Source organism: Anas acuta, chromosome 6 (assembly GCF_963932015.1).
Source record: "Anas acuta chromosome 6, bAnaAcu1.1, whole genome shotgun sequence".
NCBI lineage: Eukaryota > Metazoa > Chordata > Aves > Anseriformes > Anatidae > Anas > Anas acuta.
This window is the reverse complement of record NC_088984.1, coordinates 18,670,673-18,690,155: the sequence shown is the minus strand read 5'-3', so window position 1 is coordinate 18,690,155 and position 19,483 is coordinate 18,670,673. Positions and strand designations below refer to the sequence as shown.

Here is a 19,483-nt window from a genome sequence, read left to right as displayed (position 1 = left end):
AACGGGACGACATTAGTACCAACAGCCGTGGAAGTGCCACAGAGGGCTGTGTGAACACAAACCAGGGCAGGAGCCGTGTTCCTCAGCAGCACAGGCTGCAGCGGAGCAGGCCGAGGCCCAAGCTGCCCACGCTTTGCTCGCAGGAGCTGCGGCTGAACGCACGTCCTTGGCCGAGCCGGGCACCCGGCTTTCCCACCAGCTGCTTGCCTGGCACGAAGGTAACGCCTTTACTTCCCAGCTCTGTGCACCCCTTATTTCTGCAAGGCTCCCTCACCAACTCCCCACCTCGCAGAGGCGCCGGGCGGCTCAGTTCATGATTGGTGTGGCGCTGACAAGACGGCCCGGGCCCGTCGGGCGGCGGTCACCGCGCGGGCAGCGGGGCAGGGAAGCTTCGGGCCGAGCCCCGCGGCGCTCTGGGGGCCGTTACGGCCGTTGGGGGCCGTTATAGCCGTTGGGGGCTGCCCGCCGGGACGGCCTCCTCAGGAGCGGGGTCTCCCCATCCCCGCAGCCTCCCCGCCCCGCTGTCAGCCCCGTCCCGCCGCCCCGAGCCGGGGCAGGTGTCGAGGCGAGGCAGGCGGGACGCCGTGGGTCGGTCCCCCTCCGCTCCCCGCCGCCCGCCCCCGCCGCCGCCCGCAGGCGTGTGCCGGGGAAGGCGCTCGGTGCCGCTCGCCGCCCGGGCGGCGCTTCCACCCCCCCTCCCCGCCGCGTCCCCCCTCCTCCGCAGCCGAGAGCAGCCTCCGCCCGGCAGCGCCGGGGCCGCTCGCCGACGTGCCTGCCGCGCTGCCGGGACGGCGCCGCCGCCGATGGCCGCCCCGCTGCCCGCCGTACCGCCCGGCCCCCGCGGCGAGGTGCGCTCCCCCGGCCGGCACCCGCCGCCGCCGCCGCCCCCCGACAGGTAAGGCCGGGGTCCCGAGGGCGCCGCCAGCCCGGCCCCGGCCCCCGCCCGCTGCCGTCCGGGGGCTGGGGGTGCCTGCACCGGGCGGGGCGGGGAAGGGGGCGAAGCGGCGGCGGGGCGACCCCGGCCCGGCCTTGCCCGGGGCGCGGGGAGTTGCTGGGCGGCGCTGAGCGGGGCTGCCCGAGGGGCCGGCGCTGGGACACGCGGCGAGGGGAAAGTTAACGGCGGGGCAGCGGGGCTCTGCGCCGGGCTGCCGGCCCCGAAACGTGCTCTGAAAAGTTGCTGGGTGGGCTGGTGGTGCCCCGGGAGGGGTTCGTGCGGCGCGTCTGCTGCCGTGGGTGCGTCCTCCCCCGTCTCTTCCCCTTTTTTTATTTCTAAGAGGTTTCCCAGTTTGAGGCGAAGAGGGACGCCGCTGCCGATCCCGCTTCGCCAAGCCCACCCGAGCCGCTACTTCACTGTCAGAGCGGCTTCCCCTGGCGCTTGGCAGAGCTGCCTCACCGCAGCGATGCTGCTGCTGTCACTGCTGCTGCTGGGGATGTGCGCGCTGTGTCTGGTACCCCTGAGGCTAGTCTGAAAGGCATTGATCTTTATTTTTAGTCCAGGAAACTGCGAGCTTTTTTTTTTTTCTTTTTTTTTTTTTTTTTTTTTTTTCTTTTAATGGAGCATCCGATCCGTTCAAGTTTAGGAAATATTGAAATGCTGCATATGCTATTTTTCATTCCTCCTTAATGCTGAGTGTCACGTTAAAGGAATGTGCTGTGTGGGTTTCCAGAAAGAAAACCATCGTCAGTCCGCGTTCTTACCTTACCTTGATGGCTTTCCACACTTTTATACCAATTAGTATGTGAAATCTCAAACGACAATAATGAATGTAATAAAGTTAAACATTAAGCTTGGAGTCATCAACTCACACATGTAGAGAAATCTCATTATGCGCTGGCAGAGTCAAATACCTGGGGTGCTTTGGGTGCTGCTCCCCAAATGAAATCAAGTAGAAGAAGTACTCTTTGATATTTGCCGTGTGAGAAAACCATGCAGGGTAATGTGCCCAGCATTTTAGCCAACCGTGTTATTAATGCGGCACTTTAAGGCAGTGTATAACGGAGCTCTTCAGCAAGTACAGCAGCGATTAGCTTCCAAACTCTTGCAAGTGCTGCTTGGTGATATTTACAACACAGATATATTTAAGTCACCAGAAACTACTGAGACATTTATTTTGTGATGGAGCTATGGAGATTCAGATACAAAAGTAATTGAAGATGGAAATGAGTGTATGCTCATTTGCTTTGCACTATTTTGTCTTGTCAATCACTTTGACTCCTGATTCTGGGGAAAAAAAGAGTTTCCATTTGTTCAGTATGTAGTTGTGATGTACTTGGGAAGTATTGCTGAGATGTTACATGTATCTGCTGTTGTAATATTTGTACATAGGGAATGGCATGAACACAGGGACAACAAAATATTTACTAATGTCCTGAGGAGCCAATATAAATATATCCATGCTCTTAGTCTGCAAAGACTTACACATATTAAAACAACTTTATATTCAGAGCTGAGTGCTTGGATTGCTTTCAAGTAGAGTTAAGCACTATATGTTAATAGATTCAGCCTACTGATTAAAAAATAACTGCACAAAAAAGCTAATTACTGCAACCAGAAAATATCGTGGTATTAGTGCCTTAGTATGGCATGCACTGTAGTTGGTTACTGCAATTTTAACAACATTTTTTTGTAATTATCTCTCTTTATTATGTATTCTGTTGAAATAGGAGAACAAAGAAAGATGACAGTGTTTTGGAGATCCCATCAATTCCAAATCCTTTTCCTGAGCTGTGTTGCTCTCCATTTGCATCCGTTTTGTCAGTCAGTCTGTTGCCCAAGGCAACTTCAAGAAAAAAACAGGTAAGATTTTTAAATTATTATTTGACAAATACTAAATTGGTTTCATGAAGGCTTGAAGAAAACCCAAGTTACCTATTAAATATTTTTCTAATAAGGGTGTTCCATATTTCTGTAATTTGGTGAAATTTTCCCTGTAGATCATCAGTGCTTGTAGGCAATGAGGTTTCAGAATCTGTGACTTAAGACATGACTGTTCTTACACAGAGTCTAAATTGGACTGTACGGATTTTTTACATGAAGCCGAACCATGGGCAGGCAATACTTTACGTCCTTAAATATGAAGTTAATTTCTTTCCTCTTCTCTACCTCCAAGTATTGTCATCAGTTCTATGGCATGGAGGGCTTTAACAATCACTGATCAGCTCCTTTTTTTCTGGATGTCTAATTTTGCAAGGATAATGGAATACGAAAGAAACTGAAGGGAAAGGAACAAATGCTGTGTACGTGGCTATATTTTGTATCTATGTGCATAGTTGCTGTTATATGTGTGTCTCTCTATATGTGTGTGTATATTGTGTGTCTATATTGTGTGTGTGTGTGTAGTTGATGTTATACATCTGTATATATATGTCTTGATGATGTTACTATATTTCTATAAATACCTTAAAGTGTCAGCCAAGGGAAGTTCTGAGTGGGCAGACACATCTGGTGGTGCTCTTGGTTCTGTTCACAAGCAGTGTATTTGTTTTCCTGAGCAGAGATAGGGGATAGAGTTTCCAATTAATGGAGATTACTGGTGTTGAAGATCTGTTTCGCTCCTTAGAAGCTTACCTGTTCCTTTTTTTCCTTTTTTTTTGAGACTCTAGAGAAGTCTGACAAGGAACACTTGTGAGATTAAGGGTGCTGCTTCCTTCACATTCTCTTTTTTTTTGGTGGTCTGAAAGATCTCTGTCTTAACAGCTTTAGGAGCGATATTGGAGGTGTAAGAACTTTTACTGATGTTGCTAATTCAGTTTTTAAATTTGCATAAAGAAATGGTCTGGAAGTTGAAGCTTTGTGTAATTGTATTAACCTTCCTGAAGCTGACCAGCCATGTCTGTTTCTGTGCACCTGCTGGAAAGAATAGATGCCAGAGACTTTACTAGGAAATTTCTGGGTGGACACCTTAATGGGAAACATTTTCTTATTTTTCCCTCCTGTCTCTTGTGAAAATCATGCATGTGTCTGGGAAACTCTACTGATTCAATCTTGTCATATATTGTATGTTCTCTAAAAATAGCTGTGGTGTCTGACTATTTGTATCACTTTTAATTCTTTACTACAATAGCAATGCTAATTTGGAGTATTTCTGGTCAGTTTATATGTAAGCACTGCAAATATAATGGGGTAAAATCATGTTAGTTTCATGCCTGTGCACTGACAGTCGTTCTGCAGAGGCAGGAAAACCACCAAACTGATAACATTATCTTTCAGAACATAAGGACTGGGAGTCACATTTTAAAAATTAGTTCAAATAACTCTTGTTGCTGGCTTAAATTGCACTCATTGTGGTAGTCTTCATGCTTGCAACTGGAAAGTAGATTTCCCAAGCATGATTTAACACAGAAAGGTCAACTGTCTGCATTTGGGGCCTGTCATGTTTAAAATTACTGACTGTCATGATCAGTTAAGCCAGTTAAATGTAAGCTTCAATCTCTGAGAAACTGAAGTTCATGGCTTCACTGATTTCACTTATGTTTTTTTAGATGGGCTCTTGTTACACCTTTTGTGACAGTTTCTTCTTGCAGTCCTTTCATTTCCCCCATTTTACCATTGAAGAATGTAGTACCCTCTGGTAAAAGCAGGATCAAGAAACATTGGTTTACTTGCCAAAGAAAGTTAAAATAATAGTAGTGTCTACAGAGGGCCTAATCCATTTTCCAGAGTGCAGAAAAATAGAGAGGAGTCTTTGTATTTGCTGGAGGCATTTTAACAAGACCACAGTTTTCATCACAAAGCCTTTTACTTAGGTATGGCCACTACTGGAGAAATGGTACTGGGCTACGCCGACCTTTTGTCAGACATGGCACAACTATTCTTTTGTTATTAATCTGAAGCTATCAAAGGTTATGACCAAATGGGAAGTATTGAGTTAAACTTATAAATCTGAAATTCAGGTTGAAGTCTTCTAATATCTTTGTGAAATTACTTAGATATGAAAAGGAGAGGGAGTGAATGCTAAGCAGGTGTGCAAAAAGGAGGAGCAAGCTGTGGCTTTGACTTCCCATAGTTAACTGTGGGGGCTGTGCTTGGAAATGTGGTATTTCCACACCATGTTCTGGGTTTGCCTACACAGCTCCTTCTGCATATACCTAATCACTATACAAACCCCTAATTGAATATAGCCCTGAAGAGCATGGATATTACTATTGCAGTGTGATAATTTCCTAACTCTTAAGAGAAACAAGAGGAACCAGGTACACTTAAGCACTCTTTTTTTTCTTCTTCTCCTTTTTTTTTTTTTGTATACAGTGTTGACAGCTGCCAGAATAATTTCTGCTCACTCTGTGATGATCTACATATGTTTTCAATGATTCTTTTAGATTGCTTTATTTCTGATTTAGTTTCTTCGTCTTCTGTGTTTTTAATTTCAGGTATAATAAATAAAAATTACAGAGTGAGTTTCTACTTATGTCTAATAAGTAACTATTATCAAAATATGTGTTTCAAAAAGAAAAAAATAATTCATGCCTCTTTTGTCTTATTTTTATCTCCAGAAAAGATTTTCTATTTCCAGGGAAAAAAGAAGTTGTCAGAAATATCTATCTGTGACATTACCACTCTCATATTCATAACACTCGTGACATCTGAAAGGTTGAAGTTCTTAAATATCTTTCTTTTTCTGAGTAGATTATTAACATTATTTAGAACTCTTGTTTTTCTAAACTGATGTTCTTACTGTCTTTTATCATAAATACTCTTAAATCATTGAACATGCTACTTGAACAACACATCTGTTTGTGGAGCAAACAGCAAATTGGTAAAAAAGCACATAGCAGAATGGTGAATTGTCTTTGTGCTTGGGTAGTAGGAAATCTTTGTGTCTGAACGTTACTTGGTCTGCCTCAAAAACACTGCTGTTGGTCTAATTCTTCTTCCTGCTGTTTGGAATAATTGTGTGTTATATTCTTACAGACTCATAATTCTAACATGTTAGCAGTAGTTAGAACAAGCTTACTTCAAGAGGCAACCATGAATTTTTACTTATATATTTTTTTTAATTTAAAAAAGAATGGAGAGGGGAATGACAGGGTTCAAAAATAAGCAGTAATAGTACAGAGTCAGTATAGTGACAAATTTTATTCTCCTAGAGAGAGAAATGGGAGCCGGGAGGATGGAAAGAAAGTCTGTATAGACCATGCTGAGACAGGCAGACTTGTTCCTCAGCTGACCTGTTCTCAGTGGAGCATTTCATGGAGGTGGTCCCATGGAGCTGATCACACCCGTGTTTGGGAAGGGGAACTTTGAGATGTAGCGTGAATGGGAGTGGGATTGTGTGATTAATATCTTCATCCTTAAGGGAGTAATCTGGAGATGAAATCAACAGCTGAATTGGCAAGGTTAGCAAGACCACTTTGTGGATTTTGAAATCTACTCTGTATGAAACCATCAAGTTTGGTGTCCCTGCAAGAAATGTAGGAGGGGATTGGGTGCTTTTGATTTGAATAGTGTCATAGATGTCCACATAAACTAAATTTTATGTTCAGGGTGGAAGACTTTTATTTGAAAAGGCAAAAAAAAACCCACCTGGCTTTCCCCTTATGCCCAATGCAACATAGTCAACTCCGTACATAGTGGTAAATATTGCTTTTCATGACACTGGTTTAGGTGTTTGCTGTTATTAAGTGGAGTATGTGAGCGCACATATGGAAATCTAGTAGTGTTTGGCAGTCTGTTCTTTAAGAACTGGCAAGGAGCTGAACATATAAAATACGTACATTAGCTTCTTAATTTTCAAAATAAATAACTCATACTTTTGTCTCTAATTAAGATCAATTGGATATTACTAGGGAAAAATGTTACTTGTAAAAAAAAAAAATTCTGTTCATTGGTGTACTTTCAGCTTTCTTCTGTCAAATGACCAAAAACCATGTTACTATAGTTATGAAAGCTTTCTTTTTAAGTCTTTCCGAAACAAAGCCTGAATCATTTGCACTGGATTGACAGTTCTTGCCCTGCTCAAGGATAAGCCAAAAAGTGTTTCATCAAAAAAGTAGTTCAAGGTAATTAGTGCCTTGTTTCTTTAAATTCAATTAGGAGTGCAAAAATAAAACTCAAGTGAATCTCAAGGTGAAGAACACTCAATTTTTTGGTATAATATCTTGCCTCTTTTGTCTTTCTTGATGTTCTAAACAAGTAGATATTTTAATAATTTAGAATCTAAATATACTCCCACAATGTTCCTTCTTGGAAAATAGTTGTATAAAGAAACTCAAATACATATTTGATTGTAGTGAAACGTCACTTCCCTTTTTGCATTACAAAGATTTTCATGTGAGGCTCTTTGGAAAAGAAGAACTGAGGGGAACTTTATGGCAAGGAAAATATGTTTCTTTAAATGTGTGCTATTCTAAGTTTATGATTTATATTGAGCTTTGACTGTTGCAATCAGAGTACCATTTTTTTATAGTTGTAATTTAGGGTCTTTTAATGTACCCTCTTGAAACCTTATCCTTGAAAATGTTACAGATAATTCTGTTAACAGAAGTAAATTGCTAAGTATCTGGTACTTAAACTTTTTCATGACAGGGTTGTTTTGGCTAAAATACCTGTTTCCCCTTGACTTTTGAACAATATAGACACACAAACAATTTCATTGATATGTATTAATTCATGAATGTACAAGCAAGTACTTGCTGGTAAGTTAATCTGGAGTATATCATTTATAATATTGGCTAACTTTGGTGTTCATTTAATGCTTTTAGAACTTACTGTGGAAATCAGAATAAATTTTAATTTTTTTTTTTTTTATACTATGGTAAGATTTATTCTGGTAAATAAATGAGTGCTTACTAGTATAATTATGTTGGTATGTACAAACTGTGTGGGCAAGGTTTAATTTGTGCTTGTGTTTCCTCACAGTAGTCATTTTTTACTTCCATATTCAAATTTTGAAGGACAGGAGCTTTCTCATGTTTGTTTTCCATACTCTTAGAGCTGTCAAGTCAATAATTCTTTTGTTTGTTCTAACAATGCAAAGTATGCTTTAACATCTAATGTGTGTTTTGGGCAGTTGAAGGAAAAAAAAATCCTGTTAGGATGGGGAGACAAAGTGATGAGCCATTTGCATCTCTTAGTCAATTCTCTGTATAATACAGTACCTTCTCTGTGCACGGTACTGTATCTGAACACCCTATATTTTTTAGTTCTAGAAGATCATGCCTTAGGTACCCGTCATTACTTTTATATATTTGGTTTCAAATGCTTGTATTAGATGTAAGGAGGTCTGGAAACCTTGGTTTGAATAGCATTACTCCAGGATTTGCACTATTTTTAAATGCTTTAGAAATGAAATATCTTTTCCCACCAAAGATTAATTAGTTAAATTTATTCTATAATTCTAGCCTGTCTCTTTCTTGCTGGACTTCTTTCCAGGCTGGAGATCATTGCACATATCCACTGTTACCAGTTCTTAATCTTAATCTTTTTTCCTTCCAGCTCCTAAACATATACCTGTTCCTGCTATGTCTTCCCCTTAAATTACACAAAAGACTTTCAGTTTGAGAGGCACAAGGGAACAGAAAAAGTCTTTCTAGCAATTTACAGATTAACAGAAAAAACATCCTACACAGAACCAACATAAAGAGCTCAAGGTTTTTATTTGAAGTCTCTAATAGGAGACTTGATTCAGTTGGACTTTTTTTTTTTTTTTTTTTGCAGTGACTCAGCTGGAGGTTTTTGCTCTAGTTTCCATACTCTGTTCTTTGTTTAAATGTCTGTGCCCTCTCACCAAAGAAGGATTTATTGCTATTACACTGGGTTAAAATTTCTTAGAGCCTTATTACAACTTGCTGTTTTAATGCACACACCTATATGCTTTGACCAGTCATCTCAAAATGGTGGCAGAAAGTCACAGGTTTATATAAACAAGAATCAGGAGGCAGAGTTGAAAAATTTCTTATTTTAGCAATAAAGAATGTTGCCTGGTTTATATTCAGGTGGCATAGCATAAGCTGTCTGAAACATAACCTTGGCAAAACTTCAGAATAATCCCATGTTTAAGTCTTGTCTTTTTCTTTTTGTATTTTATTTTATCTTTCTGTTGGTTCATTCATTATTGTATCTTTCTTATGGAGAAAAGAAATTGCTTTCTGTCAGACTTCATATCAACCCTCAATGTTATTACAAATTAACCTTGTACTTTGTTACTGTCCAAAAACAACCCAAGCAAAGACTCCAAACATTCTAACTTTACAAAAATAGCATGTCTTAGCCTTCCCGCCCCCCCCCCCCCCCCCAATGAACAAGCAAACAAGGTCATTCTAACTTTGCTGGTTACTAGGATATTGCTCCTACCCCTTTAATTCACTTATGTCAGGCTTAAATTTTCCCTAATTTGTAGCTTGATAAAACAAAAAAATCATCAGCATTGTCAGAGGTTTTGGTTTTCTTCCAGTGTTTGTCAGATTGGAATGATTTTGATCATTCTTTTGATTTTGATTATTTTGGGCTTCATCTGCCTGAAAGTCAAAACTGAAATTTCTTATCTTTTCTGGTAGGACTGTTTTCTCAGTACAAGAAGCTGCCTCTTCTGTCCCATTCAGGAAGTTGTATTTGGAATAAGAAACTTCTGGTAGATTGCAATAGATCTAATTTGTTATGTAGAAAACCTCTGCAAATTTGTAAATGCTGTTTCTCCAAAAATCTATGCTTTGGTATTCATCTCCTGAATTCTGAGTTCACTACCTGATATTGTGGTCCCATGATCTCTCTAAAGAACCATGTAATCACAAGGTCACTGAAGCAGGCAATGTTAAAAACAGTCTCTATTTCTTTGAATATATAAGAGACTTGCCAGTTAAGGCCCGCTGAAACTGCAGGGAACTTCTGCTTTAACATTTCTGAATTACTTCTAACTCAGTTTTATTGACTTTGGCTTTAAAAGACTGACTGTTCAGCAGCCTGAACCCTCATAATTTTCAGGAGGGAAGGAGATGTGGTAGATGCTAGGACTGTTCTTTCTCATAAGCATTCCAGGAATGGGTACATTTATGAGAAGTTAGACTGGAGAACTGAGATGGTTAGGTCATTCTGTATCAGCTCTATACCTTTCATGGATACAGATACATGATGAAATACGTATTTTCTAGGCAGGTGTTTTTTCCAGTGGCTTCTCATTGGTGGCATTGTCAGTGAGTGATACCATTGGGGGGGATGCAAGACTTCAGTTATAACAACAGAAAGCTAATGACCTCTTCCCTTTATGGAGCACTGTCTGAGCTGTCTTTTAATCCAAACAGAAAAACATTCCCATCTGACTTCAAGACACACAGTTTGGGTTAATTAGAACAGTGTTAAATAACATTTGTAATTTCGTATTATCTATTCTAGATTATGATTAAGATGAACATAGAAAAATTGTGTGCTTTTCTGTTTAAAGGACTGACTTCTGTTGCTTTTTGAAGCAATGCTATTCCCAAAGTATTGAGAATTTTTCTATTCCCCAAAAGATTGTTTTTAAAATCTTAAAAGACTTAAACACCAATGTTTTTAAACTGAAATTCTAAACATGCATGCTTATGTCTGCATTTGTGTGAGAGCTCCATATATCATTTTCTCTTTTTATTGCCACAGCAGTTTCCATATTCAATCAGATGCAAATAAGACTGTCTCATGTGCTTTTGTATTTCTTTTATTTTTCCTTCATTTTTTTTTCCCTTCATTTTTTTTCCCTTCGGTTTTGTCATCTTGCCTTATAAAACCTACCGTGGTCCTGTTCTGATCTGCATTCGTTATCTCATTGACTAGTATCGTAAACACCTGCTGGATTTTGTGTCCAAATGAAGGCTAGTGAAGGGTCTAGAGAACAAATCTTACAGTGAGCAGCTGAGGGAACAGGGATTGTTTAGCCTAGAAAAGAGGAGGCTTGGGGAGACCCTATCATAAAACTACCTGAAAGGAGGCTGTGTCTAGATGGGTATCCATCTCTTCTCTCAAGCAACAAGCAATAAAACAAGAGGAAGTGGCCTCACATAGAGTAGGCTTAGGTTGGATATTGGAAAAAAATTCTTCATTGAAAGAGTTGTGCAGCATTGGAACAAGCTGCCCAGGGAACTGGATTGAGTCACCATCCCTGAAGGTATTCAAAAGATGTAGATGTGGTGCTTAGGGACATGGTTTAGTGGTAGATTTGACAGTGCTAGTTTAATGGTGGACTTGATGATTTTGGAGGTCTTCTTCAACTTAAATGATTCTGTGATTTCATATTCTGCTAATTTTATAATGAAAACAGTTTAACAGTTATATAGTATTGAATGAGATGAGAGTAGTCAGTGATGAATGGTTAAATTACCTGAAATGCAAGAGGTTTGGTGAAGCTGGCAGCTCAGATGTTTCTTATTGAATAATCATGTGATTACTGTCAGGTTTATGCCTTTCACCTCCTTTGAATTAGAAGCTTTGCAACAGATGGAGAAAGCACTAAGTAGTTTACCATAAATTTTACTCTACAGAAACTAATGTAAGATGATAAAAAATACTTGTATTTAAACATACTAAAACCTTGTCATCCCCCAGTGTTGGGATATTAACTGAAGAGTAGAGCTCAAACTCAGATTAATTTCTGTTAGGAGTTTTAGTATGGTACTTAACATAACTTTGGATTGTTGCAGTTAAGATGTTCTGAGAGTTATTTGTTCAAATTAGAACTTGAGAACTATGGAGAACAAAGTGAGGAATATCATCATTTCACAATTCCGTGTGTAAATGTTGCTACAATACAAATAGTTTAAATTTTGTGTACACAAAATGTACCTTCACATAAACATCAATGTTAAACCTGGTTAGTTTTCACCAGGTGGAATTAACTTAGTAATGCATATTAAATAGTCTTAAATATTTGTGGTCAGTAAAATGATTTTCTATTCATTATACATGTGTATCTTCCTGTTAGTTATTTTCAACAGATTGCTGAAGCCTTGCTTGTTCTGTGACACGATAACTCTAGAGCCACTAATACAGTATTTTGCGTTGTTTTTCCAAATTTTTGCTTTATGATTTTCTTACTCTTTGCAGTAGTAATTTTTATGTATGCTATGCCACAAAAAAAAAAAAAAAAATCAGGTAAAATCCTGTAATGATAAGTGGGAGATGACAGTTGACCACTGGCCATATTCTCCTTGTTTGTCTTGAACTTGTTTAAAGCTGTTACTTCTGAGGGAATTAATTCCTTTATGACTGCCTTCAGTTTGGGAATGAAGATAAAGGGAAATCTTCAAGACAGCATACTTAAGTATGCCTCTCATGTTAGAGTCCTGATGGGAGTCACCTCAAATGGGAAGATTAAAAAAAATGCTAATCAGGCCAAAGAAAATTTTTCAAGAAGGGCAGTTGCAGGAGGAGGAATTAAAAGGGAGAAGAAATTAGACCTCTGCTCCAATAACAGCATGAACTTTCTTTTCTCCTGGTTCAGTTGCAGAACATTCATTTGCAGCTAATCAGCTCATATTTTAGCCCAATAGCATTCATGGTGTTTAATACTTAAATCTCATGAGAGAAATGTATATCGGTTATCTTAGAGGTGTGCCTGTGCTTCTAATTAGCGTACTGATGGATCGTTCCTGCCTATTCTGGTAGGTATGCATATGCTGCACACTGTTATGTCTCTCTGTTTGCTTCTTAACTTAATACATCCACAGAAAAACAAGATATGGTAGATTGCCTTGTGATCAGAAATGGATTTTTCAACAAGTGCATTCTTGGGCTATAAATAGCGTTTTTATTACTTCTGTTATGATAACTCCTGTTACTGATTACATTAAGGCCTCGTGTTTGTGAGCAGCTGCAGGCACTTGATAATGACACAGAAATGGTATCAAATGTTGAGAAAACAGGCTGGAAGTTTGTTCACTAGAATTCAGTGCTATATAGTGAAGAGAAGCTTGTACAGTGTGTGGGTTTTCTTATGACTTAGTTGACAGAACTTTGTTATCAGTATGTGTTTCAATTTGTTTTGAACCTATTGATTGCAGAAATAGGTAGCTGAAAAGCTTTGCAAGAACTGTTTGTGTAACAAGGATTTCACAAGTTTGTAAGAATTTATGAGGACGGAAAATTGCATTATGCTCTTTGATAATGTGAAATTTAGCTGCATTAATGAATAGCGTTCAGCTTTTTGCCATTGTTCTTAAAATGTGAACATTTCCATAATCACAAACTATGAAGCTAAATAATGCAGTAAGAGGAGATTTTTATTTTTTTCCAAGCTGGTATGATCGTTATTATTAGGCTTTCTCCAAGATAATTGAGCCCCACTCTGAGTTGGGTGCTGTAGCATTATGATACGGGAGTATGCTGCTCCATTTTGGTAGGCAAACAGGATGGATACTTAGGTCATTTCTCTCTAGTACAATTATTACTTGTTAGGTCTAAAGGAAAACTGTTTGTATTCTGATTTTTGAACTTTAACTTTGTTTACATATCTTTAATTTTTGACTGTACGTAATATTTATGTCTGATTGTTCTCATTAAGCTATATTTCTGAAGTTTTTTTTTTTTAATTTGGAGTTTTTTCAAAGTATGGGGTTTTTGTATTTGTATGTGAGTGACAGGAAGTAACTGTTGTCTAGTTTCAGGTTATGCTGGTAAGCTGTTTTACTTCTTCTTTAGGGATGTGTTAAGACTTGTGAGATGTTCATTTTCTAGGTAGAAACTGAATCTATCAGTTAGGGTCGACCTGGAAGAAAGCAAGGTAATTTGGACTTCTCAGACAGGGAAAAAGCAATGCTTTATAGAGCTGAAGATTAAGGGTCTTGCTTGTGATGCTGAAGATGAAGGTTTAAATCCTTTCATCAGTTTGAAGTGATCTGGATAGGAAGGCCTTGCTCTAAGTAGAGCAAATCTGTCTTCTCTGGCGTTTTGATAACCAATAATTTTGGAAAAAAAAAAAAAGAAAAAAAAGATTTCACAGTTTTAAAAAATAATTTGTAGTATTCTGAAAGGTGGTAGTATGTGATTAGTCACTTTTGTAATGATAAATCTGTTTGAGCTTATTGTATTCAGGTAACTAGAGAACATGGGACTTTCAAAGGAAGTTTGTGTATTGTCACCTCTGGGCAACTCACTGGGTGATGAGATTCACTTTTACCCAAGTGTCCACAAAACTACTCATTGGTATGATCTTCAGATAGGATACTTCTCATTCATGGAAATTAGGAGCAACCAAGAAAAAGGTACGTTCTGTGTGTGTTTTTTTCTGTGTTTTTTTTTTTTTTTTTTTTAATAAGATCAAAAAGGAGTTGAAAGGATTTTGGAAAAGTGCTGCTTTTCAGTTACTTCTTATAAAAATTTGTACTTTATCCTTTGTACTTCTGCCCATGAGACAATGACCTTATTAAATAACATTGAAGATTAAACATTAATACAAGTCAAGTATCATAACTTTGTTCTTTTTTACCAGGCATTTGGCAAAGAGATAGAAGATCTATAAGTATGAAAGATAATGCCAGTTTTGTAACATTTGTCTTATGCTTGGGCAGTAACTGGCAAAAGTGGATGGCAAGAATAGAATTTATGGAAAACTGGAATTTATAACTACTTACTGGGTCAATCAAGCTGTATAGAAGATGTAAGATACTCTGAAGCAATAGGTCAGCAGAACTGCTGAAGGATGAACTAATAATAGTTGGGTGTTCCTTTTCCCAAATCCGGAATGAATTTATAAACAGCAATTACTCAGCTTTTCAGGCCCAAGGAAGGGCAATTTGTAGGATAACTGCAAAAAAAAACAATACGTAAGTTGCTGGAGAGGAAAGGAATGAATAGATCTAGGCTTTTTCTAGAGAGCTACTGTGGAGAAGTGATGGAAAAATTACTCCCAGTCTGCATTTGGGGCTTATGCATTGGTACAAACCTTATATGATTGTTACCCACTTTTAAAACTCTTCCAGGAGCATTACAGTATTGAATTAGGAATCGTATTTACCTAAATATAAAAATAGCCATGTGGGAAGTTACTCATATTGACTCCCCTAAATAAGATTTAAGAGAGTATTTAAAGTTGTGACTCTGAGATAAAACACATTTCCAATTCAGTCTAAGCAGTCTGAACATACAGTGAAGAAAATACATTGCTTGAGGAGCTTCCTCACTTGCATGACTGACTGCTGTCATTGGTTGATTTCTGTGTAGCAGATACTAACAAGGCATCTGCTTTTCAAATGAAACTAACTCCTTCAGAACAGGAACATATGGAGAGAGTAAAACTGAAGCCAGTGATTCAGTTGTAGCACAAGAAGCTGCCTTACGTATCTTTGTCCGCTCACTTTCTTCCTGCAACATGTTCTGGTTGCTAAATGCAATTTCCTTTGTAAAACTAAGACTTGATAAGAAAACTGTTTTCTAATACAACCAGCTTGTAGTCTTGAGTGTCAATAGTCTCTGAGAATTTTTATCCGAGAATCTGGTTTTGTGTATGTGTAAGGGTCAATTTGACCCATAACTATAACCAGGAGGAAGAAGGAAGCTGATGAATGGGTTAGTAATTCAGGGACAGCATTAAAAAGGAGTTCAGAGTTTGTGCAGTATATACTGCTTTGCCAGCAAAAGAACAGCAATCTACTGAGAACTATGAAATAACAAATTTGGAGATGGCTTTTCAGTGCAGGGTTTAGGATCTGCAGTTATCTTGCTTTGCCATTAAACTGCTCCATCGTGATGTGTTCTTTGTAATGCCTACCTCATACATGGAAAGTCTGAAAGAGGAAGAACTAAATCTATGAATTGTGCTAGTTTTGTTTCTTTTTTTTTTTTTTTTTTAAATATTCTTTTTATTTTAAAGTGCATTATTCTTAAAATAGAAGTATAAAATAGGTGGATAATTGTATGAAGAGACAGGAAAAAAGATGATGGTGCAAACTTGACTGTGAAATCCCTAGATAAGTTATACTTATGTTGCTTTACAGGCAATATATTCTGTGTTAATGCAATCATTTCTGCATAGAATCAGTTATTACCAACCCTCTAGGAGGGTGCGCTGTATATTCTGTTTTGAGGCATAAGACCTTGTTAAGTTTCTTTGTTTAAGGGACTACAGGAATAGAAAGGCTCACATCAATTTGAAGCCTTTTTTTTTTTTTTTTTTTTTCCCCCTGTGGGATAATCCTATTTCAGTTGTAAAAAAAACAACCAACCAACCAAAAAAACCCAGCTATTTGACAAACCTATGCAAGAAATACTCTATATATGTTTCCACGGTCATATTGATGGTATAACTGATTCTTGCTTTAGTAGAGAGACACAAGTCACCATTTGTGCTGAGCAGACATGAACACAAATGCAGACTGTATGAAAAATAACCTACCTGGCTTCACATTGGTCTTGTGTAATAACCTTCTGATTTAGCTTAAAGGTAAAATGAGTATAAAAAAAGCAGTGTCAAAGTTTTTTTTTGTTTGGTTAGTTTTTTAAACCTTAATGAATTTATGTTGTCTGGATTTTATTTTTTCATCTACAGAGGCAAAACCTGTCTCTGCTTTGCTTGTTGCTTATAAATGCCCACATTCCTGTTATGTCTGCCAGAGCCAGGAATAAAATCAGCTGTTGTGACTCCCTATCCAGTGCCTGAAGTACAACACTGACCTTCCTCTGCTAGCAGGATATCTGTGTTGCATATGTTGATATAAAGTATGTATTTGGAGCTGCTAACTCTTACTAAGAGCTGTTCAGTTCTTATCCGCTCAATTTAGTCGTGCTTTCTTTAGTGGCAAGAAGTAGACGTTGCTTGTATTTTGAAGTATCTAAAAAGTATCTGAAGAGTGTTTTTAGAACTGTATCTGGTAACTGAGTGACAAAAATAGGAGTGAAAAGCTGCATAAACAAATCCATTTTTACAGAGCTCTCAAGCAAGTGAGCTGGATCTGGTGGACAAGAAGGAAATCAGAATTGTTTGCATACCTGGCATGGACAAGCCAAATCTTTTACCTCTAGAAAAGAAAGTGATTATGTATGTTTGCCTGAAGGCATAATTTGCTTTCAGAGCTGTCTTGTATCTCACGTTTATCAACAGAATTCATCTTGGCTCTCATATGGTGAACTGACTCTGCAAGGCTTGCCCTCAGAAGTTGAAATGTCATTTAAAAAAAACACAAAACATTTATTAACTCAGTGTTTGTGTTTGGAAATTTAAGAGTTGAAAGTATTTCTTGATGTTCCTTTTAGTATCTTTGGTGCATCTGATGTGTACTGTCACTAGTAAATGACTGTAGAATTTTTTTTGTTGTTTAAAATAAAATCAGATCTCAATATTGGCTTTTTGAAACAAAAGTCAGACAACACTTAGGTGTTTGCTTACTTTCCAAATAGGTCTGACTTGTATATCTGGCTGGAGAAGATAAAATATAGATAGTCTCACTGAGGAAAATAATTCCCTGCTTCACCTTGCAGACAAATAGGTCAGTATTATTCATAGAACATAAAGCTGCATGTGCTTTTGAAGAGACAAGGACCTTCAATACTCAGCGGTAAGAAAAAAAGGCTTGGGCTAGTTTTGTTTCTTTCCCAATGAAGCCGCTAATGCAGTGCACCAAGGTTTACAATTACTGTTTCCCAAACTTTTTTTTTTTTTTTTCCTCCCATAAGATCCAGGGAAAAAAGATTGTAAGGGGAGTTTTTTTTAGTCTGGTGCTGCAAATATGTACATGTATAATGTTCCTGGGAGTAGAATTCCTACAGGAACAGGCTCTGGTACTGCAAATTGTTTTCTGAATCTTACAGCAAAATTTTGAAGTCATGTTATAAAATCTTGGGAATATGTGCTCATAGGAAATAAAAGCTGTGTGCCTGAAAGGTAAAAACCTAACTGCAATCATTTATCATAGCTATCTCTAGTGGAAAAGAATGTTACAGAATTAACAAACAATTATGCTGGAGATCATGTTTATTCTTCAAATTTCTCAAAACAATCTTGAGAGTTTTGGACTTCAGAGAGAAAAATAGCAGTAAGTAAGTGTGTAGTATGTAATATCTAGAAGATCAATTACTATGAATTTGCTGCTGCTGTAGACTCAATGTAAAATGAGTCAAATTTAAAACTGAATGCTTATTATTGAAACATGAAAATGACGAATACCTCCTGTATTTTTCACTGTTTTGATGGCTTTATTAAAAGCTCTTCACATAAAGCTAACTGAACAAGGATTAAATGTTTGTCTCCAAACAAAACCTCTTTATTATTGGCATGAGTTTCTTGTCTTTTTTTTTTTTTTTTTTTTCTACCCTGTATGTCACAGTCAAGGACAACAGGTTTGAAAATTTAGGAAAATATTTGTCTTTACTTCCTATTCTTTGCTAGTGATTTATTATTATTTGAACTGCAGGTAAAAATAGTTGTGTTTTTGGGGAGGGAGTGTTTTGTTGTTGCTCTTGTTTTTTCTTGTGTTTACAGAGTTTGTTTATCTTGTCCATCAACAAAATATACCAGAAATCTACTGATTTTTGGATTCAGGAAGGTAATCGAGCACAAGAATAAATGTTTTGAATCTATGAAATCTAAAGTATCTGACTGGTATCAGTAATTTATTCTGTAATTTTTCCACTTACAAAACTCTCACAACAGCAAATTACATTAAATCACATTGTTAATCTTTAAATTGCTGGTACATAATTTCTTACGTCCGGGAGCCAAGACACATTTTGAGACAAACACTAAAGGGTGTGTTTGCCTCCAATTAGGGAAAAACACTATCAGTGTGTTAAGGTGAGTTGTGGCATGGGTTGTTTTTAATATTTTCCAGGTCAGTTCTCAACACCTCTAGGATGTCTAATTAATGAGATGTGTACTAAATAGTTTCTCTGGAGTAACTTTGTATGAAACTATAGTAGTCTGCATAACTGGTATCGTTTTTTTTGAAATGCTACAAATACTTGATATGAATCATTTTGCAGAACGACTGCAGCCTTCACCTGTGGTGAGCAAAGTTTTCAATATGAACTGCTTGATCAAGAATTGTAAGACAAGTATCTGATATCACAGTTCTAACTTTTTTTTTTTTACAACAGAATTTTGCTTACTCATGCTGCATGAAAACAGAATAGAAAACATTTCTGCTATTAAGTATGACCCTTAGAAAAGACTATAGATTACCTCACGTGAGCAATGAAGTAATTTTTTTGACATAAAAGAAAAAACTCAGACTTTATTGGTTAAGATTAAGCAGATTAATGAAACCAGGCTTTTTAGTGAGATATTTAATGCGTAAAGTAAATATGTGAGTGGGGGTGATCAACAACTTGAATTGATAAAATACTCAGTCTTGTAACATTTTACCTACCACTTTTCTAAGCCTTTGTGTTGCAAAGGTAGAAATTGCATTACATTAAGTAAAAGGGGATTTTTGCCTCTGCTTTGAATAAAGGTGGTTCTTTGATAAAGAAACGTGGAATGGATTTAGTGCACCTATTCTTATGCTCAGTTACCCTCCTGAAACTATCAGGAACTCCTATCAGGAGCACTGATAAAGAAGCTTATTTTATTTGGTGAAAGAGACCAGG

The 19,483-nt window shown here is 38.1% G+C and overlaps 1 protein-coding gene across 4 annotated transcripts in view; it reads left to right on the top strand.

The window, feature by feature from the left end:
* Positions 1-714: 714 nt before the first annotated feature.
* The window catches only part of GRB14 (growth factor receptor bound protein 14), a 63,135-nt gene continuing 44,366 nt past the window's right edge, over positions 715-19,483 (top strand). Inside the window, exons 1-3 of one of the 4 annotated variants that reach the window (XM_068687715.1) lie at positions 715-895; positions 2,665-2,797; positions 16,875-16,929. In XM_068687715.1, coding sequence (XP_068543816.1) covers positions 804-895; positions 2,665-2,797; positions 16,875-16,929 — 280 coding nt within the window. In that variant the 5' untranslated portion in view covers positions 715-803. Of the gene's footprint in view, positions 896-2,664; positions 2,798-13,954; positions 14,167-16,874; positions 16,930-17,296; positions 17,455-19,483 lie in introns of those variants that run through there. The other 3 variants (XM_068687711.1, XM_068687710.1, XM_068687713.1) reach the window with 3 other exon arrangements.